The following is a 26,054-nucleotide window of genomic DNA, read 5'->3' as shown; positions in this document are numbered from 1 at the left end:
TAATCCTAACATGTGGGAGGCTGAGGCCAGAGGATGGAGCACAGTGACTATAGTAGGCTAGACAGTACGTTCCAGGTCAGCTTGGGTTATAGTGTGTGATGGTGTCTCAAAAAGAAAAAGACAGTGGTCACACACACACACAAGCCAAAACAACAAAAAAGACATGAAAATAAGAGGGGGACTTATTTTTAGAATGGGATGAGAGAGTGTAATAAAGAGTAACAATGAGCCCAGGTATGGTGGCACACGCCTTTAATCCCAGTACTCGGGAAGCAGAGGCAGGCAGATCTCTGTGAGTTCAAGGCCAGCCTGGTCTACAAAGTGAGTCCAGGACAGCCAAGGCTAAATAGAGAAACCTTGTCTCGAAAACCAAAAAAACTAGGGTGGTGGTGGTGGTGATAACAATGACCAAAACATACTTTATACATGTATGAAGTGGTTAAAAAAAAAGTAATTTTATTTTTAAAAAAAGAACATGACTATTGGTTTGGTTTGGTTTCACATTTTTTTAGTGTATCTGCACACTGGGGTCAGAAGACAACCTGTGGGAGCCTATTTGCTCCATCCACTAAGTGGGTTGAAGAGACAGAGCTCAGCCCTATGATCCTGATTTCTGAGTTTTCAGATCCCTTTACATTTTATATATAAAAGAGTAGAGTTACTGGAAACCCCAAGGCTTGTACCTGCTACATTTTCCTTTTTACTAGAAATAAACAGAATGAGAAAGTGAAGTAACTCCCTTTCTTAACTAAATCTTAACTCCCACATTACCCTATAGTTCATATCCAGGTAAGAGAATAACTCATTTTGAAACCTCAAATTGGTTATAGCACATACCTACCGCCTTCCCCATACAATATTGGAAAGGAAAAGCTCCCCGACTTCCTTGACCTCACTATGTCCTGAAGAAGACACACACTTTCTGCCCGAGGACTGCTACTGAATACGGTTTATTAAGTATAGAAATTTATGAATACTACAGGCTGCCTCTGAAGGGAAAAGAAAAGGATCCCTTTGGTTCTGTTTCATGAAGTAAACATTTTCACATTCCCTTTGAGTCTTCATAGTCCGTGCCTAGGGAACAGTGTGATGGTTTCTTCAGATAATTCTTTCATCTTAAGTATAATTACTTCAGAGGCTTTAAGAAAAAAGAGTAAGTATTAGTTACATCAAAAAGTGAATAATACACACCTTCAAAATCATCCCTGTTAATCTTTACATTTTAGTTTGTTCCTGAACGTTGTCATATATGAGGTCACCCCACTTATGACACACAGTACTTTCCCCAGATAAAAGAGAAAAATATACAGAGAGCTCATAATAGAGTGATACAATTCCTTGTAGTTCTTTTTGGTTGTCACTGTTTTTGCAATTCTGGGAATTGAACTTGGGTCTCAGGCAAGCCAGCCAAGCATTCTATACTGAGCAACAGCCCCAGGTGAACAGAGAAGTGAACTCTAGACAGTTCATCCAAAAGCTGCTGTTCCATCTAAATATAACACATTCAACTCAAGGCCTGCCATAACCTCTAGCATCATCCCAAGTGGCATCTGTCTCCAAGTATAAACTTAATAACACTCTCCATAATGCTGTCCTCTCTTAGAATATAAAGTACAGCAACAGAGGAAATAAGCTGCCTTTGAAGACCAATTCTGTCTCTAGCCTCTTCTTGCAAGTAAGTTTGGGAGTTTGTTTTTGTTTTTGGTGTGTGTGTGTGTGTGTGTGTGTGTGTGTGTGTGTGTGTGTGTGTGTGTGTGTGTGTAAGATAGAATCTAATGTAGCTCAGACTGAGCTTAAAAGTCACTGAATCCCTGAGGATGACTTTGAACTGCACTCCCTAAGTGCTGTCATTAGAGCCATGGAACATATACACAATTATCAAGTAGATTTTGTAAATAAAGTTGTATTGGCACAAACCCATGTCCACTCATTTCTATATTGCCTATGGCTGCTTTCTCACAGGCCTGTAAGCATAAAACACTATCTGGCCTTACAATTGTTTTTCTGGTCAGCATCTAACATAGACTATTACAATTCTAAGCAGTAACTTACAAGTACTACTATGCTCATTCTCCACCTCACATGTATTCCCTTTCTCCCAAATACCGTCTCTTGACAGGACCAAGGCTAAGTCTGGGCTGAGATGGGCCCTGTGAACCAAGTCCTGTAATGCTCCCATCTCTACCAAGATGCCAGCTTCCTATAAGACAAACAAATGATCCTCTAAAACTCAGTCTTACCCTCTCAGGTAGCCACTGTTATCCTGAGGCATGAAGGAGCTTCAGTTGATTTCCAGTTCAGAAAGTTTTGCCTCTGTAAAGCTGTCATCGCTGACATCACTGAAACCATCACTAGATTAACAAAGAAAAGTCATTCAGCAAGATGGTAAAAAGAAAAAAAAAATGCCACAAGTAATTATTCAAGTTCAGCTCCAAACCTGTTCCATAATTAAGATCCATGTAGAGGAAATACTAAAGAATATTCTATGATCTCTTTGTAGTCCAACCACATGCAATGTCCTTCTTTGCTCCAAGAAGCTGATCGCTTGCCTTCATCACAAGTTGTAAGTTAGTCAGAAAATGTAGGAATGTGTTTTGTAGGTTGAAATGGAGACTATGAAAACTGTGGGTCGGCTGTTGACTTCCACAAGGCCCTGACTTGCTCTGCTGCCTGTCTGTGGCTTGCTTTTTACTAGAGGAGTTCTATTAACAAACTGATTTTATATGAAAGCCTGAAGCCAGGAATGATGGATCACACTTGTATTCCCAGCACTTATGAAGGCTGGCTGAGGCAGGAGGATTGCCAAAGAGTTCTAGGCCAGCCTAGGTGAAACCATGTCTCAACAACAACAACAACAACAACAACAACAACAACAACAAGTCACACCATCTGCAGAAAAAGGGATGCAATTGGAGATGATCATATGAAGTGAATTAACCAGTCTCAGAAAGACAAATGTTGCATGTTTTATCTTATTGGTGGCTCCTGTTATTTTATAGGAAATTAATAAAATCATGCATGTATATAGATGACATGAAAGCAGTAAAACTGCCTAGGGGGGGCAAGAGAATGGTGGGTGAGAACATAAAGGAGAATACTCTCAGGAGTCGAGATATATACTTATAGAAAACCTTTTTTAATGTTTAATTTTAATTATTTTGCAAAGAAAGAGGGCTGCCAAGATGGCTCGGTGGTTTAAAGCACTTGCTATAGAGCCTTGAGACCTGAGTTCAATTCCCAGATAACTGACTCCCAAAAGTTGTCCTTTGAGCTCCACTCTCAGCAGAGAGAGAGAGAGAGAGAGAGAGAGAGAGAGAGACAGAGACAGAGACAGAGACACAGAGACAGACAGAGAGAGAGAGACAGAGAGACAGAGACAGAGAGACAGACAGAGAGACACAGACAGAGAGACAGAGACAGAGAGACAGACAGAGAGACAGAGACAGAGAGACACAGACAGAGAGACAGACAGAGAGACAGAGAGAGAGAGACAGAGAGAGAGAGAGAGAGAGAGAGAGAGAGAGAGAGAGAGAGAGAGAGAGAGAGAGAGAAATTTTTGGAAAAAGAAAAAAGTGAGACAAGTGGAAACAAGGTCACTCTGGATACACCCTGAAGGAGCTATTGGAACTTCAGCCCCTCTTCTCCCTCCTGCCTCCTAGCCAGCACAATGTAAACAGTTCTCTTTTACTGTAATGTGCTCCCCACCATGGTGTTCTGCCTCACTGTGGGATCATTGCTTTATGGAGCCAGAAGACCATAGCTAGAACCATTAAAATTTCATTTTAAGGAAAAGGAAAGCATAGTTGATGGATCCCTTTATTTCATGGCAATCTAGACTTGGGACTAACTCTCACTCTACCTAAGGCTGAGCACCACATCACCCTGTTCCTACTGAAGTCAACTTGTTCCCAGGCTCATAAGCCATTAGCTCAATGCTGGATTTTTCTTTTCTTTTTTTAAAAAACATTTTTATTTTTTATATAGACATTTATATTATTACACATATATAGAATAAACTACCTATAGCAAGAAGAACCATGACACAATCAGGAATTATATAAATGTTAAATTCTTAGTGTTTTGGCTATTTGGTTTTTTAAATTATTTTAATTCTATGAGACTCTCAGACATTAATTTTTGATAAACATTCATCTTTCCTTCCATATCTACTCCACCTCCCTACCCACTACCCATCCTATGTAGTCTCCACCACCGCCCTCAGCCTTCTAATTCAGTTTGTGTTAGCTTGCTACTCTCGGTTGTGGGGTTTGCCCTAGAGTGTAGTACATGTCCCAGCATCACACCATCCAGGATAACTGAGTCTCCCTCTCCCAGCACTCAAATGTCCCTTAGATAAAGGTGAGATAAGGTACATACTATGCTCCTGGCAGTAGATGCCAATTAACACAGATACCCCCAACTCAACAAAAGACTGTAGATTGCTGAGCCCTAAATGGGACTTCCCTGCAGCCATCTCTCGGGAATCTTAGCAGAGAGCCAGAGGTGGTGGATAACTTTAAAGAAACTATTTGTGGATACAACAGGACAGGTGCACATACAAATGGATTAAGAAAGACAGAATGCTGGATTTTTTTCATCCCTCTGATGACAACTTTTTTCTTTCACAATGAGAGTGTTTAGGACACACTATTATAAAATATGGCATTTTGGTATAGTGAAAGTTTTAAAGTGAAGGAATCTGAGGTAGTGTGACAGGGTACGACAGTACAGAGGTTTCTCCATCTTGTATTCTTTTTTTGTTTGTTTGTTTTGTTTTGTTTTCCAAGACAGGATTTCTCTGTGTAGCCCTGGCTGGCTGTTCTGGACTCGCTTTGTAGACCAGGCTGGCCTCGAACTCACAGCGATCTGCCTGCCCCTGCCTCTGCTGTGATCAAAGGTATACGCCACCTCTCCATCTTGTATTCTTGATGAGACCATTGAGGTTTGACTAGAATTTTTATCTCCTTGATAGAAAGTCTCATGAAAAATTACCTAATTCTATTCTAGGAACCCAAGGCCAAAATGTATCTTGGGTTCTATTAAACAACTACCTATTTGTGCAAAACTCTCCCTCCATTACTGCTTATTTTACTTTTGGTTAAACTGCTTGCTGGTGCAAAACTTCCCTCTACAACTGCCCAGCAAGATAGGCTCCTGGCTCTAACATCTCTGGGCCACACTTGTCCCTGAATACCTGAGAGTAGCCCCAGCAGCTGGAATAAAGACAATTGGCTATAAATTGTATCTGAGTGACCTTCTCTGGTGGGCTCCCTGTAACAGCAGCATACACAGGAGTGTCTCTTGGGCTTTCAACTGCCCTTCTCCCCTAAAGCAGGTGATCTGACCTTCCCCTAAAGCAGATTATGAGACCCTAAAGTGAAAGGTGCCTCTCTAAACAGGAAAGGCATCTCTGAAGACACAAAAGCAGCTGAACAAGCCAGCTTTGCTGAGTTCTCCTCGTTGATTTTCATGACAATTTATCCTCTTGGTCCACTTATATTTCTCCATGCTCTCCCACTGTTTATCAGATATATCAGAGCTGGGCGGTGACGGCACATGCCTTTAATCCCAGCACTTGGGAGGCAGAGGCGGGCCTGGTATACAAGGAGAGTTCCAGGATAGCCAGGGCTACACAGAGAAACCCTGTCTCGAAAAAAACAAAAACAACAACAAAAAAAAACCAGATACATTGGAAATATATATTTGTTATATATGTGTGTAATATATAACAAATATTTTATATACATATGTATAGTTATATGTGTATGTGCATACTTTTGTTTTATATGTATATAATTATATATATAAACATAATATTTTGTAACAGAAAACACTAAAGGGGTCAGTGAGATAACACAGCAGGTAAAAGCATTTGCTATGTAAGCCTAAAGACCTGAGTTCAATCTTCAGAAGCCACATAAAAAGTGAAAAGCAACAAACAACTCCATAAAGTTGTCCTATCACCCCCACCCCACCCCTCCCCAACACACATGCATACAGGATGGGGGGGACCCAAGAGAACCCATCCTCCTGGCCAGTATTTAATTACAGTTTGCTTCTGGTAGTGCTCTTATTCTTTTTTTTTTTTTTTTTGGTTTTTCGAGACAGGGTTTCTCTGTGTGCCGTTGGCTGTCCTGGACTCACTTTTTAGACCAGGCTGGCCTCGAACTCACAGCGATCCACCTTCCTCTGCCTCCCGAGTGCTGGGATTAAAGGCATGCGCCACCATGCCCGGCAGTGCTCTTATTCTTAGTCAATGGGATTAACAAAAGAAAGGATGAACTAAGGTTTCTCTGGCTCTTCATTTCCTGATAAAGATTCTTGTGTGGTAAAAAAAAAATATATATATATATATTAAATAGATGTGTACGTTGGGGAAGGGTGTTTAGACTGGTGCTGGGAATAAAATGAAGGGCCTTGCCTATGACTATCGTTGAACTACTTCCTTACTTACTTAAAAACAAGGTCTCTTGTACTCTTGTAACCCACACTCACCTTGAACTCCCTCTGTCTCTATCACCCAAGTGCTGGGATTACAGGCATGAATCACTACTGTCTTCCCAAGCCTCTCTTTACTTTCTTTTCAGAAAGAGTTTCACTAAATTGCGCAGACTGGGCTTGAACTTTCTTTCTTTTTTTTTTTTTCCTATCTCCACCCTCTCAAAGCCACTGGGATGGTATGCCACTAGACTTGGCTCTGTCAGTGCCTTTCTATTATTAATCTGTCTTTTGTAATAGAGGCCTCAACCAGAAGCCTAACCTGAGTAAAAAGTGAAGACTGCTTCCCCAGCCTTCATCAGCATCAGAAAAGGACTAAAGAATGGTGAATACAACTGTAAACTCTGCTGCCCAAGCCAAAAGCTTTGCTGGGGTTGTTTAACTGTTGGTGGGGTTTCTTTTCTGCATTTAAGACCCACAGCTCCTCCCAATAGGCAGGATGTGCACTTAACCTCAGCACTTCTCTCAGCAGTCCTCTTTGTGGAGGAACTGGTCATTTTCTGTAAGCACATCCCACAGAGCTAGAGGTTGGTACTAATTAGGCAGAAGACAAGCATGTTGCCTCCAGACCCAGGCAACACCTAGCAGTGCATACACACATACATGGTAAGGCACTTGCTAAACTGACCTTGAAACCCTAACCACTTTGGATCACAGCCATTACTATGATTTATAGTCAGAATCACCAATGTTGATCTGATCCCACATTCCTCATCAGTCTGGAGGTTTGAAAAACAACCTGTATAATATATCATTTCAATGTTAAGAAATATATGGGATGTTCGTGTTACCTTCAGTCACATATAGCTCTTTCAAAAAGGACAGATTCATACATCTTCTCTATGAGTTAGCTCTGCAATTGAAGTTTTGCTCTGAGCCATGGGCTGTTTGGGTTTCTCCTTGCCTTATTCAGTTTAAGTCAGCATGGCCATAAACTTCACTATAATTCAACTGACCTCTAGCAATTACATTAACAACTCTTCCATGCCTGACCCATGCCTAACTTTGGCCAAGCATTTGCTGACCCAGTAGCAATAAAAGTCTGAACTCGTTAAAAGGTGAAATTTCACTTATATTCTTTCAAACGGAAGAGGGAAACTACTGGAGAAGGTCTACGGAGACAGGATAGAAAACAATTCTTCTCTATATGTACCAAGTAATTATCAATAAAAAAGATATACCAAACCATCAAAGTTTCTGTTTTGTTTATTCATGTTCCTGCTTGACTTTCTGGCAAAAGAGCAGAGGTACGGAGGCAGTGAAGAACCAGCCTGTTTCCATCTTAGGCTCAAAAGCCATCTTATAGTAAAGACAAACTAGGTTCATTCTTGTTTATGATTAAACCTCTGTTTCTCAAGAACTGGGCTATGCCCCACCTGTAGCTTTAACTACAAATGGTTACTGTACTGTCTGTACTGCCTGTTCCAGGAAATGACAACTGCGCCTTTGTTTCAAAAAGATGTTTACAACTATCTTGCAACCCTACCTTTGTTTCAAAAGGTTATATGACCACCTATATACCTTGTGACAACTACCTTGTAACCATGTCTTTTTCTTCTTCTTCTTCTTCTTCTTCTTCTTCTTCTTCTTCTTCTTCTTCTTCTTCTTCTTCTTCTCCTCCTCCTCCTCCTCCTCCTCCTCCTCCTCCTCCTCCTCCTCCTCCTTCTCCTCCTCCTCCTCCTCCTTTTTGTTTGTCTTGTTTTGTTTTGTTTTTTGAGGGTTTCTATCTGTAACCTTGGCTGTCCTGGAACTCACTCTGTACACCAGGCTGACCTTGAACTCAGAGATCCACCTACCTCTGCCTCCCTAGTGCTGGGATTAAAGGCATGTGCCACCACCGCCTGGCTGCTGTCTTACATCTTTAGCTAACATCTATTCTATTTTTGACCAATTCTTAATCTTTAACTCTCTGCTTTCCTTAGCCTACTAATGGTAATCTCAAAGGTAGGAGGAAAAAGACAACCGACTCAAATCATAATGGCCAAACTAATTAAAGCAAGCAATTAATTTAAGCAAGCGTTTTCATTCATGTACACAGGCTGAGGCTGCCTCTCCCTAAGGCAGGGTTTAAGAGGTCAGCATAGGATGTGAGGAAGGTAAAGTTTTTATAGCTCAGAGGTAGGGGGCTTCCAAATGGGGGATTTGTAGAGTAAAATAGGTGTGGTCACAGGAGTATTACATCATAACAAGTTAGTTCTAAAGACCTGAAACAGTGAGATATAAAACAGCGTATCATTATTATTACTAAAATTAAGTAACATCTCCTATTTACACTTTTTAGTTAAGAAAAAGGTCTTGTACTGCTATATAATGACTGAAAGCTTGTTTTACTTGGTTGGTTGGTTTTTTTGTGACAGGGTTTCTCTGTGTAGCCCTGGCTGTCCTGGACCTGCTTTATACACCAGGCTAGCCTCGAAACCACAGAGATCCACCTGTGTTTTTTTGTGGTTTTTTTTTTTTAGTTGACCCAAGACCTGGAGATACAGCTCTACTGATAGAGTGCTTGCCTTCAGTCCTTAGCACTGCATAAATGGGGCATGGTAGTCCATGCTGGTAATCTCGACACCCACAACGATGAGAAAGGAAAAATAGGCCATGAATTTGAGGTCAGCCTGGACTTCAAAGTGAGTTCCAAGATATGGTGGGCTCCAGAGTGAGATCCTACCTCAAAGTTAATTAACTAATTAATTAAAAAACAAAACAAAAGAGCTACAACTTCATCAGAGATTGGCCAGAATTGTATAAGCCTGGTCTGAAAACTATATAAAAATAAGCTTTTGCTATTCATGAAGATTACATGTTCATATGACATCACTCAAAACTTAGGGAAATATAGAGAATCAGGAAAAACTATTAGACATAAGTTTCAGAATTATTTTCTAAAAACCAATTTTAAAGTTAAATAATTAATTAAAAACAAAAAAATTTTAATTTAAGAGAGAATTGTTTCCTCTACCAAGGAAAATTTCCCTTTTTTTTTTCTAAGACAGGGTTTCTCTGTGTAGCCTTGGCTGTCCTGGACTTGCTTTGTGGACCAGGCTGGCCTTGAACTCACAGAGATCCGCCTGCCTCTGCCTCCCAAGTGCTGAGATTAAAAGCATGCGCCACCACGGCTGGCTCAACTCTCATTTTCTATATGATGGCTGGCTTCCCCAAACTGCTAATGAACCAAAATGGAACAACTTGAGTCAAGAAATTTGAGGCTCAGCTTGAGTTTATTCATCTCTAGGGTTAATGCTTTCCCCCTAAGTGTTCTGAGACTAGGTAGGACAATAAACCATGACACTCAAGAACAGAATCATCAGAATAAGCATTGCTGTTAAACTTGCTGATTTAAGGCATTCATCTGGAGGCAAAAAAAACAAGTGCTAGAAATACAATGTGGGTCATCAAACAAAGACAAAAAAATACTGGCTCCTGCCACAAACTAGAAAATGTGAGTGGCAGACACTCTGGGCCCTGTATGATTTAGAGATTTATTTTTGTTTCACATAAAACAGACTTAAAAATTCAGTCATAATCTAGATATACACATAGGCACATACAGATATCTCGGCTCCATTTTAAGGCTAACCTATCTTTTTTAATAATCCCCACACTTCTATTAGGGTTTTTTGTTGCTGTCTATGGAAAATGATTTTGCAATGTAACCCACAGAGCCTCAAACTCATGATCCTCCTGCCTCGGCTTGTTAAGTATGGAATTAAAGGCCAGAGCTATGCCCAGCTAAATACTATATGGCTTTGAATGTTAAATTCTATTAAATGTCACAAAACAGACATGTGTACCTCTTGTTACAGTTAAGGAAGGCAAAGTTTTAAAACTGTCCAATATAAGTACATGCCACAGTGGCTATCTAAATGTAAAACAATTAAAATCAAATGTAACTAAAATGTTCCATTCCTTACTTGTAGTAGCTTCACTTCAAGCACTCCACAGCCATGTGTGGCTAATGACTGCCATTTTTGAATAGTGCAGATTATTGAACATTTCCATCATGTGAGGAAGTTTTAATGGATAGTATTGATTTAGAACTAATGGGGCAGGCAGATGGCTCAGCAGGGAAAGACACATGCTGTCAAGCCTTGAGTACCTGAGTTCGATCCAAAGAACCCCTTGGTGAAAGGAAATGAACTAACACACGTGCATACATGCATGCAAAATAGAAATATAATAAGTAAATGTAAAAAAAATAATAAATGCTTTAAAAAATCCACCATCACTGTGGTAGTCATGATTGTCATTATTATTTCCTCAAAACGGTGCCTTTAAGTGTCTTGTTATGTATGGTTAATTAAAATCATAGCAAATATCTTTCATGCATGTGTCCGCCAAGTAGTGGAAACTCTCTTTTAAAATCATGGAACCGTCTCTTTTAATGACTGTTAGGTTTGAGGAGAAAGAAAAAAAGAAATTTGAGAGAAAGAGATGCTGAGCCAAATCATCTTTTATGAAAGACATTTAGCTGGAGATCTGACGTAAGAAGCTTCAATTCCTTGGGGAGTGGTGGCTCACGCCTTTAATCCCAGCACTGGGGAGGCAGAGGCAGGCGGATCGCTGTGAGTTCAAGCCCAGCCTGGTCTACATAGTGAGTTCAGGACAGCCAAGGTTATACAGAGAAACCCTGTCTAGAAAAACAGAAGGAGGAGGAGGAAGGAAGGAAAAAGAAGAAGAAAGAAGAAGTGGAGGAAGAAGAAGAAAGGGGGAGGAGGAGGAAGGAAGAAAGAGGAGGAGGAAGAGGAAGGAAGGAGGAGGAGGAAGGAAGAAGAACGAAGTGGAGGAAGGAAGGAGAAGGAGGAGGAAGGAGGAGGAAGGAGGAGGAGGAAGGAAGAAAGAGGAGGAAGAGGAAGGAAGAAGGAGGAGGAGGAAGAAGAACGAAGTGGAGGAAGGAAGGAGGAGGAGGAAGGAAGAGGAAGGAGAAGGAAGAAGAAAAAAGGAGGAGGAAGGAAGAAGGAGGAGGAGCACAGTGACGCATACCAAAAATCCCAACACTCTGGGAGGCAGAAGCAGGAAGATCTCTGTGAGTTCAAGGCCAGCATGGTCTACAAAACAAGTCCAATACAGTCAAGGCTACACAAAGAAACCCTGTCTTGAAAAAAAAAATACCAGAAGGAGGAGGAGGAAGAGGGGGAGAAGGAAGAGGCTTCCTTAGTATATAACCTATGATGCTTGACCAAGGCAAGGGAGTGGGGCATATGTGAAGTAGGCTATGTGAGAGAACAGGGGAGAGCGGCTGGTTACTGTGCGACTATGCAATGTGAAAGCAGTAAAGCTGCCTGCCACCCCCAGGTGGCAGCAAGACAGGGGTGTGCTCCTGTTTTACTCACAGCTCTCTCTGCCTCAGGCCTGGGTTCTAACACTGGCAAAATAAAAAACATGTTTCAAGGCAGGTAAGAATTGCTGTCTATGGATGCTACGTTAACTTTCAAGGCATGACTACAATGGTCACCATGTTTATTTGTTTCTGAAAGTTTTTTGTAGCTCATGCTGGTCTCACCCCTACCATGTAGCCAAGAATGAGCCTGAATTTCTATTCCTCCTGCCTCTACCTCCTGAAGTGCTAGATGGCAGATGTGATCTATCAAACCTGGCTTGTGTGGTGCTAGGAATGGAACCCAGGATGTCATACATGCTAGGCAAGCACTCTGCCAACTGACAAAACATTTCTGTCAATTGAGAAAGTTTTAATGTATAGTATTGATTTAAAACTAATGGCTAACCTGTCTGTCAATGACTCCTGACCCCTAATAAATTGTGAGAATATGAAAACATCCCAAGATACTAAGGAAAGGGTGTGGTGATGCTCCATATAGTCCACTTTTTATGCTATGCTGAAGCAATCATTAAATCACTTCATCTCTACTAATAGAAAGAGGTGATTAGAATTTAAAAACAAGTTTAATGGCAGAGTTCGAACTCCCAGCATGCTTGAGTTCTTACAGTACTTCGTATTAAAATCCATTCCGTGTGAAAAAGTGTGTTTTAAAAACACATAGCCATGCACAGTTTTCCCCAAAGCATTGTTATTGCTATACTTACTTCTTTCTCGAAGGGCCCCTGGAAGCCATAAAACACAAGAGCAAGGGAATAAAAACTTAGTATGCTCTGAATGAGTTTTGCATTTCATCGTAAGCAGGAGACTACAACCTAGGCAGACCCTTTTAAAAGCACAGTGGTCTGTATCACTATGAACTTCATTCCTCGTTGCCAACCATATTATCAACACCAAGTGAAGCACAATCTATAAAAAAACAGCTTTTAACCAATGTATAAACCACAAAAAATGTGACTTATAAACATAATTTACCAGGGGGGGAAAAAATCTCAAGGTATGGGTTGAAGTCAAACAATCACCAGCAGGAAGGATACGTAGGGGTTGAAAAGATACTGAAAAGAAATGCTCAAAGGCAAAAAAAAAAAAAAAAAAAAAAGATTGGGCTTCCTTTCATAGTTCCCTTTTGCTTGAAATGTAAAAAAGGAGAGAAGGCAGTCTTTCAATAGTTAACCAAGCCTCAGGCCCACTATTACTCAGAGCAGCCCTAAGGCTGGGCAACGGCAATTTGGACACAACTCTCCAATGAGCGGCAGACCCAGAAGCATCAACTCCACCATCAAAATCACCCCACAACATGAAACATTTAAGCATACCAAAAAGAGCAAAAGGCAAAAGGCAAAAGGCAAGGTGGGTCCAAGTTCAAAGAGTACTGGAAACTGAATAGCACACTGATACAGGGCAGAGCACCTGACTCTTTGGTTCAGAGCAGGCAAAGTGAGGCAGGTAAGCCGTAGACTCCAAAGTTTAGAGAGAGGAAGGCACAGTGCTAACACAGTACAGCCTTAACCCCAAGCTCACGTTCACAAGTCCCAGGAGCTGACATCCTATATAGGATACAGATCTGTATTCCCTCCCACTAAGCAGGTCCAGCATATTTGTCAATAGCCAAGAAGCAGAGGCATTAAACCCCTCTGGGGAGTTCTCAAGGCTTCGAGGTGTTCTGTATGGATTTATGTCCATTTTATCTCATAAGCCAAGGTAAGCCACTGAGGGCTTTGAGCTGCAAAGACATGTGAGAAGACAATTCTAATGACAGATTGATTAAGAGGATTAGAAGGAGGAAAAATGGAAGCAGAAAGTCCAGGCAAGAGGCTTCATAGTAGGTAAAAGATGAGGACTAAGGTTAAAATTAGTAACAATAAAAAAGATAATAATAATAATAATAATAATAATAATAATAATAATTCATATTTAAGTTCCTACCATAGACCAAGCATTGTGATAAATGACTTATTATAAGGAGAAACTTAATCTTCATTATTACCATGTAAACTAAGAACTTTTATCTTGTGTTGGGGGTACTGTATGTGGTGGTGTATATTGCTAGGCTACAGTTCAGGGCTTCATGAATACTACACTGTAACATCAATCCACAGCCTTCCATGCCCTTTTTTTGAGACCAGGTCTCACTGTGTATCCTTGACTGACCTTGAACACATAGAGAACTGCCTGCTTGGTTCCACAGAAACTTTTTATAAAGAAACGAGTGCAGCGAAAAGATGAGGTCAGAGCCATTCAGAACAGAAGAGCTGGGTTTGAATTCAGCAAGTTCTACCCAACTCCAGAGCTTAGGGTCTGAAATCTCAGGCCACATTTCCCTGGAGCATGATACAATGCTTGCCTAGAATGGACAGAGCCGTGGGTTCAAACCTCAGCACCATATTACCAAGGGTGGTAGTACAAGCCTGCAATCTCAGCCCTAGGGAGGTAGAGGGAGGAATTCAAAGTAATTTTCAGCTACATACTGAGTTGGAAGCTAGCCTGGGATATATGAGACCCTCTTACAAAGCTAAATGATAAAGTACGGAATGGGTACTCACTGGAACTCATGTTAATTTTCTTAGATGTGATTTGGAATTGTGTGGAAAAAATGCCCTTAGGAAAGTTTTATGGAATATGTAGGTATGAAGTCCTACCAGGTTTGCAACTTTTTTGACATGGTTCAAAAGTAAACTTGTACACAGAAAGGGTAGAGTGGACAGGAGCATAGGAGAATCATAGGAGCTGGTAAATATGGTCAAAGGGTTACGAGGCTTTACTGGACTATTCTTCTACCTTTTTTTTTTTTTAATAATACTTGAAAGTTTTCAAAATAAAAGAATTGAGGGAAAAATACATATATTAACTATTATATCTGGCTTAGTTACTTTTCTGCTGCTGTAAAGAGACATCATGGCCAAGGCAACTTATAAAAGAAAGCATTTAATTGTGGGCTTGCCATGACCGTCACAGTGGGAAGCATGACAGCAGGCAAGTAGGCATGGCACTGGAGCACTAGCTGAGAGCTTACAGTTTTGAGACAACAATCATGAGGCAGAGAGAAATAACTAACTAGGAATGGTGGAGGCTTTTGAAACTCCAAAGCCCAACCACAGTGACACGAGTCTTCCAATAAGGCCACATCCCTTAACCCTTCCTAAACAGTTCTACCAACTGGGTATGAAGCATTCAAACATGACCCTATGAGAGTCCTTTTCATTCAAACTACAACATAATTATAGTCAAGAAGAACCATATATAGATAGAAAGATTATAAGGAAATATTTTTTAAATGAATACAGTAATTATAATGGGTTGTGGAGCTTAGGGGTGCTTTTTTTCTGTAATATTACATCTAGAAGTAAACAGGTAAGTAACTTTTCTCAAGTTGGAAGTCAGAATGTGATTTAGAAAGGCAAACACAATATGAACAAAATGGGTTCCTTCTCTTTTGACTGCCTCCAGGATTCAAAGGTGAAAGTATCATGGTAGGCTACAGATGGAGTTCAAGGGTGGAGCAGCTACAAAGCCCTGGCTGGGTTCAATCCTTAGCATCACACACACACACACACACACACACACACACACACACACACACACACACACACACAAAATTAAGCAGCAAAGGCAAATGAGAAGAAGACAATAGACTTACTAAACTAGGAGTCCAACCAGAAGGGAATCAGGAAATGGAAGAGCCAGACTCCAGAAAAACACTTCCTTTAAGAACCCTTTTCATTACAAAGTAGTTCTGACTTTTGAGTTTGGTCTGGAGTAGTCAAGCGAATACAGGGCATCACAAAGTACCTTCTCTATTGTTTTTCATACCACCTTGCCTCTTGTTTTGCCATGAAAAGATAAGTTCTCTGTACAAGAGATAGTAAATATTGTTTGAAGACATGGTCCAAGGTCCTAGAGCTGAAATAAAATGTTACCCATTTATCTTAAGATCCATTTTAAAATGGCTGAGAAACACTTAAAGAAATGCTCAATCTCCTTAATCATCAGGGAAATGCAAATCAAAACAACTCTGAGATTCCATCTTACACCCATCAGAATGGCTAAGATCAAAAATTCAAGCGACACCACATGCTGGCGAGGATGTGGGGAGAGAGGAACACTCCTTCATTGCTGGTGGGAATGCAAACTAGTACAGCCACTTTGGAAATCTATCTGGTGCTATCTCAGAAAAATGGGAATAGGGCTTCCTCAAGACCCAGCTATTCCACTCCTTGGAATATACCCAGAAGATGCTCCAGCACACAACAAGAAAATTTGCTCAACCATGTTCAGAGCAGCCTTATTCATAATAGCCAGATCATGGAAACAGCCTAAGCGTCTCTCAGTAGAAGAATGGATAAAGAAACTGTGGTACATATACACTATGGAATACTATTCAGCTATTAAAAACAAGGAATTCCCGAAATTTGTGAATAAATGGATTGAGCTAGAAATGATCATAATGAGTGAGTTAAGCCAGAAGCAGAAAGACTCAAATGGTATATACTCACTTATATCTGCATACTAGCCCAAGGGGCATGTCCCATGAAAGCCTTCAATTACCAGGAAACTGGGACAGAGGGGAGGACATCCTATTGGGACTCTAGATGAGACAAGCATGGGAGAATGGCAAAGTAGAAGGATCCAGAGGGTCCTAGAAACCTACAAGTAGATTATGATAGGCAGATTTGGGCCCAGGGGTCCCGCTCAAACTAAGGCACCAGCCAAGGACAATACAGGCGGTAAACTTTAAACCCCTACCCAGATCTAGTCAATGGTCAGAACATTCTCCACAGTAAAGTGGAGAGTGGGATATGACTTTCTCACGTACTCTGGTGCCTCATATTTGACCATTTTCCCTGGAGGGGGAGACCTGGTGGCACTCAGAGGAAGGACAGCAGGTTACCAAGAAGAGACTTGATACCCTATGAGCATATACAAGGGGAGGAAATCCCCCTCAGGAACAGTCATAGGGGAGGGGAATAAGGGGAAAATGGGAGGGAGGGAAGAAAGGGAAGAGACAAGGGATGGGATAACCATTGAGATGTAACAAGAATAAATTAATAAAATAATATATATCTTGGAAAAATAAAAGAACCCAGTTTTATCCTTTTTTTCCATCTTAAAGTTTATTTTTAAAAAGAAAATGATGCCCCTAAGGGAGGTTGGGTAGGTTTTTGGTTGCTCTCTTGGACTATAGATGTTTATTTTTATTGGGAGTTAGTGATCAGTTATTATTGGTCTTATTCAGAAAGAAAACGGGGTTGGACTCAGGGATGTCTCTCTTTTCCTTTATCTATCTTTCATAGGTATGGAGATAGGGATTAAAAAGAAAGAAGGGGAATATAGAAATATATAGGGATGATAGGACAAAAAGTAGATTATTGAATCTACTCCTCAACTCAAGGCCTTAATTGTTACTCACAAATAAGGTTATTTTTAATTTATTGGTATAAAATTTTGTATATTGATGCAAATCACAGTCATGTCAAAACCTAGTCTAATTTTATCACAAGAGTATAATATCCTACTTTCTCACATACTCTGGTGCCTCACCTTTGACCATGTCCCCTGGAGGGGGAGACCTGGTAGCACTCAGAGAAAGAACAGCAGGTTACCAAGAAGAGACTTGATACCCTATGAGCATATACAGGGGGAGGTAATCCCCCTCAGGAACAGTCATAGGGGAGGGGAATAAGGGGAAAATGGGAGGGAGGGAAGAATGGGAGGATACAAGGGATGGGATAACCATTGAGATGTAACAAGAATAAATTAATAAAGGAGGGAAAAAAACAAAAAAAAGAATATAATATCTTAGTTCTAAAAGATAGATATAATTCTACAGATAGATAAGGTAAAATAGTTAAGTAAGGCCTTCAAAAACCTCAGAGACCTACAGAATATGGCATCTAAATATGTTTTTATCACTTTAAGGCTCTTTGACAACAAGACAGGTTAACTCCTGGAAATACCCAGTCTACCTCAAAGAAGATAATGAGCATCAAAGAACCTCCTTATGGAGATGGCTTCAAATGTGACAAACAAGCCACTGGGGAAAATGTCCTTGCTTTGACCACAGACAGAATTCTGCCTAAAAAAGGGCAAGCTTGGATGCAGGCAGAATCAACAGCCAAACTCTGCCAAGACGGATAAGCAAGTACTCAATAGTTCCTGCCTCACAAATATGTCTGTCAGATACATTGGGTCAGAAGGCTGAAGAAGATGCTCCAACATTGTAGAGAGTTTTGGGTGACTGTTCAGGCAGCAAACTGTCTCTGTCATTATTTCATTTTGGAAGCTGCTAACCTACACTTTTGCTTTACTCATGTAATTAATTTTTATTCCTTCTCAAGTCTCTGATGGGGTTGAAGACCAGATAGTTTAGTTTTACAATTAAGCTTAGTTGTTTAGGGGCTAAGTTGTTTTTAGGTCTAGATAGATGTTTAAAGTGGATAGAGATGAGATATGATAGATACTGATTTTCGTTCAGAAGTTTAGACTCACCTAGATAGGAAAATGTCTTCTTCAAGGTTGCCAAATACAAATAGCTAAAACATTTTGAATGTAACATTTGTATAATTCCTGATTAGTTCATGGTTCTTTTTGCTATATGTAGTTTATTGTATTTATGTATAATAATATAAATGTATATGTAAAAAAGAAAAATAATAATAATAATTTTTTTAAGAAAAGGGTGGTTATTTTTGCAATGTCATAGTTGTAGGATAAAGAGATGGCATATCTCTTTTCTTTAACCATGTTTTTTCCTTCTGCACAAAAGTGACTGATGATACAAAAACAAGTCAGCAAACTATCTCTAAATACTAGTAAATACTGGGTTTTATTGGCCAGATATGATCTCAGTCATGAATGTCTTTCTTTTATGATTTTAAAAATGTAAAAAATCATTTTACCTTGCCTCATACCAAAAAAAGGAGGTCTAGGCCAAACTTGGCCTATGAACAGTAGTATTCTGATCCCTGGTATAAAATATCTACTGTATCTTGTTAGTGAAATTGTTCTCTTGAAGCTTTGGATAGCTGTTTCCCAAAGTCAAGTAAAGGACTTTGTTTACAACTGGATGTGACTGAGACAGAAATCAACTTGGAGAGTCTCTGCTCACCCTTGACTCTCCTGGGTTTTCCATTTGCTCATAAGTTTGTTAACCGGCAACTATATATACATTTAAGTATCTGTGTTAGCAAAATCTCAAGTGTTTTTCTCTAAAAGAGTAAATCCTTCAGTTTCTCTAAACCAGGAATTATTAGGTTTTGATACTCATATTACAGGGGTATCCAACCTGTGGTCAAAAACAGCTATATTTTCAGCATAATACAAAATCATAAACTTACTTTAAAAGCATGAAATTTTTGCAAGTTTTTAAAAAAAAGTCTTGACACAATGTCAAAAGGCTGGGCATGTCTGCAGGAAAAATCAAGATTAAAATCAAGAAGGGATTCAAGGGAATTCATAAATTAAAAAAAAATGAATCTAGCTTACAATGATATCCTTAAACCCCAAATTGATCCATCCTTCTTAAAGTCACAGACTATATGAAAAGTATGTAGCGTCTTACTTAAAAAGATACTTGCTTCTGCAATGGGTTAATTTTTCTTTCTTCAGTACTTGAGATCAATCCCAGGGTCTGGTATATACTAATCAAATCAAGCACTCACAACTACAGCCTATATTTTTTAAAATATCTTAGATCTATCACACTCCAAATAACTTCTTCCACTTCCCTAATTAGATGTCATATAAAATTTAGATCTAGGTGGGGCTCTTCATTAGCTATTTAAGCCATAAAATACTGTTGCCACAAGCCAGGTGTGGTTGTGGTGCTTTACTCATAATCTTAAAGCTGAGAAGCTGAGACAAAGACACTGCAACAAGTTCAAGGCCAGCCTGGACTATACAATGAAACCCTGCCTCAAAACAAAAACCTGCTACATTTTGAGACAAATATTGCCTCAGAAGCAATTTGCACTTTTTTTTAATCTCAGAAGGAATGAATGGTCATGCTTCCTTCAGGATGTTAGCTTTCTGGATCTTGCTAATTATACAAAGTAAGGGAAGACCTTTAAAAAAAATAAGCCAAAAGATCCAGGATTTCAGTACTAATACAGAAAGGCTACTCTAACTCCAGATCTTTAGTAAAGATACTAACTATAATTGACTGCCCACACCACCAAAACACAGCCCTTTTTGTAGTTACAAGTGGTTGTGATTTTCCTTTTGAACATGTAAACAAGAAAGCCTTAGGAAATGTTGGGAAATACATTAGTCTCAGCTCTCTTAAATACATAGATGCACAATCAATTCTCGGGTAGAAGGGGCAGAATGGGCCGAGGTTATCGCTTGCTTGTATTCCCCTCTCAGTGTCCTTTTCTTTTCCTTCTTCCTGTGTTCCTCTGTAGCTTGTCCTGTTCCTTCTTCATTTGGGATTCATCCTGAAGTGAGTCTCATTTCAATTACCAAGCATTGAGAACATCTTCCACACTGGTGTTGTTTTCTTTTGTTGTTGTTTGTTGTTTTTTAAATTTTAATTTTATTAATTTATTCTGATTACAGCTTGTTATCCCATCACTTGTATCCTCACATTCCTCCCTCCCTCCCGCTTTCACCCTATTCCCCTCCCCTATGTCTATGACTGAGGGGGACCTCCTCTCCACTATATGGTCATAGGCTATCAAGTCTCATCTTGGTAGCCTGCTTATTCTTTCTTTGAGTCCCACCAGGCCTCCCCACCAAGGGGAGGTGGTCAGATATGGGGCACCAGAGTTCATGTCAGAGTCAGTCCCCGCTCTCCACATAACTGTGGATAATGTCCTGTAAGGCATCCTCCTCCTTCAGGACACTAAGGATGTAAGTAGTGTAAATGGCTTAGTCCACTCTCAGTGCTTCCAAACATCTTTCCATCTAGGACCCAAAACCCTAGCTATTACATTCACCGGGGACTGCCACAGCCACTTCACTGGGTGCCACCATACTGGGGACAGGGTCCTGCAAGACCTGAGCATGCCTCCCACTTACATCCTTTAAAACCCCATTTCCCCAAAGACTTGTATTCCTGTGAACTGTAGACTGACCCTACCTGAATTCTCGTGTTCTGACGAAGAGCAAGCACTACATAAGCAAGTTTTACACTAACCTACAGAATGGGCCTGACAGATGCTCACATCACAAAACTAGAAGCTATTCATAAACTTCTTATGTAGTGACGGGACATAAAAGCTACGTAGGACAGGCAGAAACATACATGTGCTGAAAACAGTAAATTTTACATGTCTATCCTTCTGCTTTAAAATGGAATTCCCTACTGGGGCAAAGGAACGTGGCTCAGTATAAGACTGTACACTTAAGACTTCAGTCACCAGCACCACCTCCAGAGGAATTCCTGACACAGTTTATATAGATGCTTTGTTTCTATAGACTAGAGAACTCCCCATTACCAGTACCATAGTGTATTCTGCTTAGTTAATGAAGGTGGATAGAAAGACCAGGAAAGTTTTGGGAACACGAGAAGTAGAAAGGAGCTTCTCACCCTGGAGTCCAATGAAAGTCTCTTGCCAACAGAGAAGTAAGAGTTCTGACACAATTAGTTACTAGCAGCTTACAGCTTTTTTCTGGGCTGAAGAGATGGCTCAGCAGTTAAGGGCATTCACTGGCTCCTCTTCCAGAAGATCCAGGTTTGGTTCCCAGCACTTACATGGTGACTCACATCAATCTATAATTCCACTTCCAGGGGGATCTGATGCCCTCTTCTGGCTTCAATGGGCACTGCACACACATGGTGTACTGATACACATGCAGGCAAAACACCCACACACAGAAAATAAAAATAAAATCTCAAAAAAGTAAAAAGCCCTTTTCCCTTTATAGGTATAGAAATATTTCTAGGAATTTCATCAGAAACTCCATTTGTAAGGAAAATACATATATTAAACTGCTATTAATGCAACCCACGTAGCTCTTGCTTTCTCCTTACCAGACTGTAAATCCACCCAAGGCATCTCCAGAACCAACTCTGATATTGCTTATCAGATGAAAGAGAGAAGGGAGAATGTTTTCTAAGCAACCTTTTGAGATATATGTAACTTGTATATATGGCTCATGCTATGATAGTTCATTGTGATTGGCCCTTGCAGAGCCTGGAATCAACTTGGGTATGTCTTACTTTTTCTGAGTCTTGAAGAAGCCCACACACATGCTATCTGGTGTGTAGTATTTTCTTCTGAGCACATCTCTTTCTCTTAATCTCCTTTATTAAAATATGCTTAATATGGGGCTGGAGAGGAGTTAAGAGAGGGGCTTTTAACTCAGAGGTTAAGAGCACTCTCTGCTCTTCCAGAGGTACTGAGTTCAATTCTCAGCAACCAGATGGTGGCTCACAACCATCTGTAATGAGATCTCGTGCCCTCTTCTGGTCTGCAGGCTTACATGCAGATAAAGCACTTATACGCATTAAATAAATAAATAAATCTTTAAAAATATATATGTTTAATAAAATCTTTAACTCTACTTCATTATACTAGCTAGTCCTGAAATTCTCTTCAGTGTCCAAGCCACAAACCCCAGTTTGGCCTGAATCAAGGTCCCTGAAAGTCCAAGAGGAGTCTTGAAGTTTCTTAGGCTAACATTGAGGAGCTGTGTTTCTGTCCCCTCACTGCTGACACAGTCTGCAAGCTTTCTAACATTTTTTTATAATTATATGAAGCAGTTTCATTCTACTCTAAGTGTGCTAACAAGACCATTCAAACTTGTGTTTACCTAAAAAAAAAAAAAGTATGTGTGTATGTGTCTGTATGAGTGAATGCCACTTGTGTGCAGGTAATCAAGGAGGCCAGAAGAAGGTAGTGAGTGCAGCTGAAGTCATAGGTGGTTTCAAGGTGCCAAATGTAGATGCTGGGAACCAAAGTCAGGTACACTGGAAGAGCAGTGGGCATTCTTAAGGGCTAAGCCATCTTTCCAGCCCTTGTGGTTGCCTCTGATAAACAGGGTAGATTATATATAGGCACAGAAAGAGACATAGTACCAAAGACTGCAATGCCTGTTGAATGGACTATCATTTCACATTAAGTGTATTTACTCTAAAAACAGGTTATTAATTATATTTATACAAAAAGAATTAACCTGGAAGCTGCCATCTAAAAAGGCTTGGAGGGTCAGTCTGTAGCTGTTGGCTTCCAGAATGAATTCTCCACTACTAAACTCGAATCAGGTTGCTTTCTAGAGTCTACATTGTTTGCATGATGTGATTTATGATGAACATTGCTTTCCTTCTGGGAGTCTAGAATGTTGATGGATACAAAGCAGAGAATATCTGTGTGACCAGCCTTTAGTAAAAACTTCAACTCCAAGTCTCAAATGAGAAACACACACACACACACACACACACACACACACACACACACACACACACACCAGTACTGGAATAAGGGCGCACCTGACAATATCACAGAAGGGAGTAAGGGAGCACAGGAAACCTACAAATGGACTTCAAACTCTACTTTCCATCTTGTCTCTAACTGATGCCTGTGTTCATGCACATGGTATCACAGCACACATGGAATTCCATATTGGAATTTTCAGTCTGCAACATATTGCAGTCTGAGAACTCAGGAATGTTTGCAGATATGAAATCTCTTGTGCAGAACAATAGCACACAAGCCAAGCAATCTGGAGACCAGAGCTGAAATGGGGAAGAATCTGGAGTCCCCTTAGGCTGCTCCTTATGCTAGTAGCCCTCAGACTTAGTTAGAAAGCCACTGCCCTGGTTAAAGATAGCAAAGAGTGGCTATTAATTTGGTAAGGCAGCGGGCATGTAAGCCATGTAAAGCTGCTCCCATATGAACCCTCAGAAAAGTGAAGTGCTAGAGCTGTGAGCTTTTAACAATCACTGTGTCTTCATCTGGGAAATTAGAAGAACAGATCAATATCGTCCCTCCTCCCCTGGTTTTGCTTTTGTTTGCTTTCTTAGGACGTGGTGTCTTAGGCTGGAGATATAGTCCATCTTCCCTAGCATGCCTGAATCTCTGGATTCCATGTGGACAGCTAGATGTGGTGACGCATATCTATAGTCCCAGAACTTGGAAGTTAGAGGTAGGAGGATCCAGGGTTCAAAGTCATCCTCAGCTACATAGCAAGTTTGAGATGAGCCTGGGCTATGTGAGACCTTGTCTCTAAAAACAAAAACAAAAGACATGATGTCTCACTATGTATACCATGTAGGCCTGGAATCCATGATCCTCCTGCCTCAGTCTCTCAAATACTGGAAATTCAGGTATACACCACTCCAATGAGTAAAGTAGATCTTTACAATTTTTAAATGATAATGTTCATAAGGTAGATACAGTCTTGATTTCCATTAATGCTATGATAAGGAAAAAATAGCAAAAGTTTAGGTATAAGAGATCATCAATTGAACTAAACAGAACATTGTGAAATAAAACCAATTTACTTAACTTTCTTGGAAGACAAGAATAAGATCCCTTACCTTGCACATTTAACTAAAAATAAAGCCCCAATACACTGTTGCATACTATGAAACTGTTTCATATGCATATTATGAAACACAGTTACAAACTATGAAAGTGCTAGAAAAAAACACTGAGGTTATAATTTGTAAGCTCATTCCACAGGAAACACTTGAGGCATGATACTAAAGGTAGAATGCAGAAAAAGAAAAGGCTTGATGACATTTTTTTCAAAGCTTAAATTCTATGGTCATACCACATTGCTAGGAGCATTGAGTTACCTGAAGGACAGTCTGCTGATCTGTTGCAAATGGGCATTCAGGTTCCCAGTTGCTGCAAGTAAGAGCCCCAGGTATGGAGGGGAAGGCTTCATCGGCCTAGAGGAAAACTCAGGATGGAACTGGACACCAACGAAATAGGGATGACCTAAATGAAAGCAAATGTGAAGAGACTGAATCAAACCGGCATGAGAACCACTAGAAAGTTTGCTGAATCACTGAGCACCAACCCACTCTAAGCCCTAAGGTGATTACTTAACTTGCCATGGAGTTACTTTCACGATCCATTCTTAACATATTGTAATTCCAAACTGTAAAACACATTTCAATTAATTAGAGACCTAGAATTTTTTGGGGGGTGGGGGGTCGGGGGGAGTGATGGTGGTAGACGAACGAAAGTGAAGCAAGAATTTCTGAGTGCTAAGATGAAATTTCCTTCTCGAATATCAGCCTGCTTTTTTCTTTTCTTTTGAGGCAGGGGGATATGTAGCCCAGGCTACCCTTTAACTGCTCTGTAGCTGAGAATGATCTTGAACTTTGATATTCCTACCTCTACCTCCTAGGTGCTAGGATTATAGGTGTGTGCCTCTGCACCGCGCTCACACAGTGCTGGGGAATAAACTCAGGGCCGCATGTATTCTAGGCCAGCGTTCTGCTATCTTAGCTCCACCCCAGCTCTAGCTTGCTTCCAGAGGCCTTTCATTGTCGTCTCAGTTCCCATGGCATCCCTAGACCCTAAGATACTCATCCCCTGACCTGAGTCAAAGCCTTGCTTCGCAGCCCAGGATACCCTCAAACTTATGGCAATCCTCCTGCCTCAGCTTCCCATGCTGGGATTACAGCTGCACACCAAGTCCAGCTCTCTTTCTCCTGGATAGCTTTAAGGCACTTCGTACAAGTCTTCTCCATCCCCCAAGGAAAAGGTCCCCAGGCTAATTTAACACAGCACTTACCTAGCCGGTTGCCCTTGGCAATGGCAAAGACAAAAGCCTTTGTAGTCATGGTTTTGTGTTAGGTAGTAATCACAGCACCATAAATGACAACTGGTACTGGCATACTAGCCTATGCCAACATACCCCCTGAGGTGTAGTCTGAGGGGCCCTTTCAACATGGCAATGGGGTCACAGCTAAAGGCAGCCAGCATTCAGGTTAATTTTTATTTATATTTTGTAACACTAATTTTATGTGTATTCTATATGCCTGTATATATGTCCATGTATTACATGTGTGCAGGAGCCCGTGAAGGTCAGAAGAGGTGTTGGATCCACTGGAACTGGAGTTACAGGCAGTTGTCAGCTGTGCTTCTGGGAGCTTCTAACCTGGGTCCTTCCAAGAGCAGTAAATGTTCTTAAGCACTGGACCATCTCTCTAGCACCTTGAGTTAGTTTTTAGCTCCTGTGCTTCCTGTGTTAAGTAGCCCTTTACAATGAGAACATGCTGTCATGGAGGAAACGGAAAGCAGTTTTCAGGGGAAGGCTCCTAAGAAGC

At 40.5% G+C, this 26,054-nt stretch overlaps 1 protein-coding gene across 6 annotated transcripts in view; it reads right to left on the bottom strand.

Annotated features, from left to right (window-relative positions):
* Positions 1 to 934: 934 nt before the first annotated feature.
* CTPS2 (CTP synthase 2) overlaps positions 935 to 26,054 on the bottom strand; it is a 123,835-nt gene continuing 98,715 nt past the window's right edge. For 4 of the 6 annotated variants that reach the window (XM_084790179.1, XM_084790177.1, XM_084790178.1 and 1 more), the window contains exons 17-20: positions 24,570 to 24,714; positions 12,538 to 12,555; positions 2,241 to 2,351; positions 935 to 1,138 (exon numbers count right to left, since the gene is read on the bottom strand). In XM_084790179.1, coding sequence (XP_084646305.1) covers positions 2,282 to 2,351; positions 12,538 to 12,555; positions 24,570 to 24,714 — 233 coding nt within the window. In that variant the 3' untranslated portion in view covers positions 935 to 1,138; positions 2,241 to 2,281. The remainder of the gene's footprint in view (positions 1,139 to 2,240; positions 2,352 to 12,537; positions 12,556 to 24,569; positions 24,715 to 26,054) is intronic. The other 2 variants (XM_084790182.1, XM_084790181.1) reach the window with 1 other exon arrangement.

This window comes from Acomys minous (genome assembly GCF_964271855.1).
Source record: "Acomys minous genome assembly, chromosome: 7".
NCBI classification, from domain to species: domain Eukaryota; kingdom Metazoa; phylum Chordata; class Mammalia; order Rodentia; family Muridae; genus Acomys; species Acomys minous.
The sequence above is the reverse complement of the archived record's forward strand: the minus strand, read 5'-3'. Positions and strand labels throughout refer to the sequence as shown.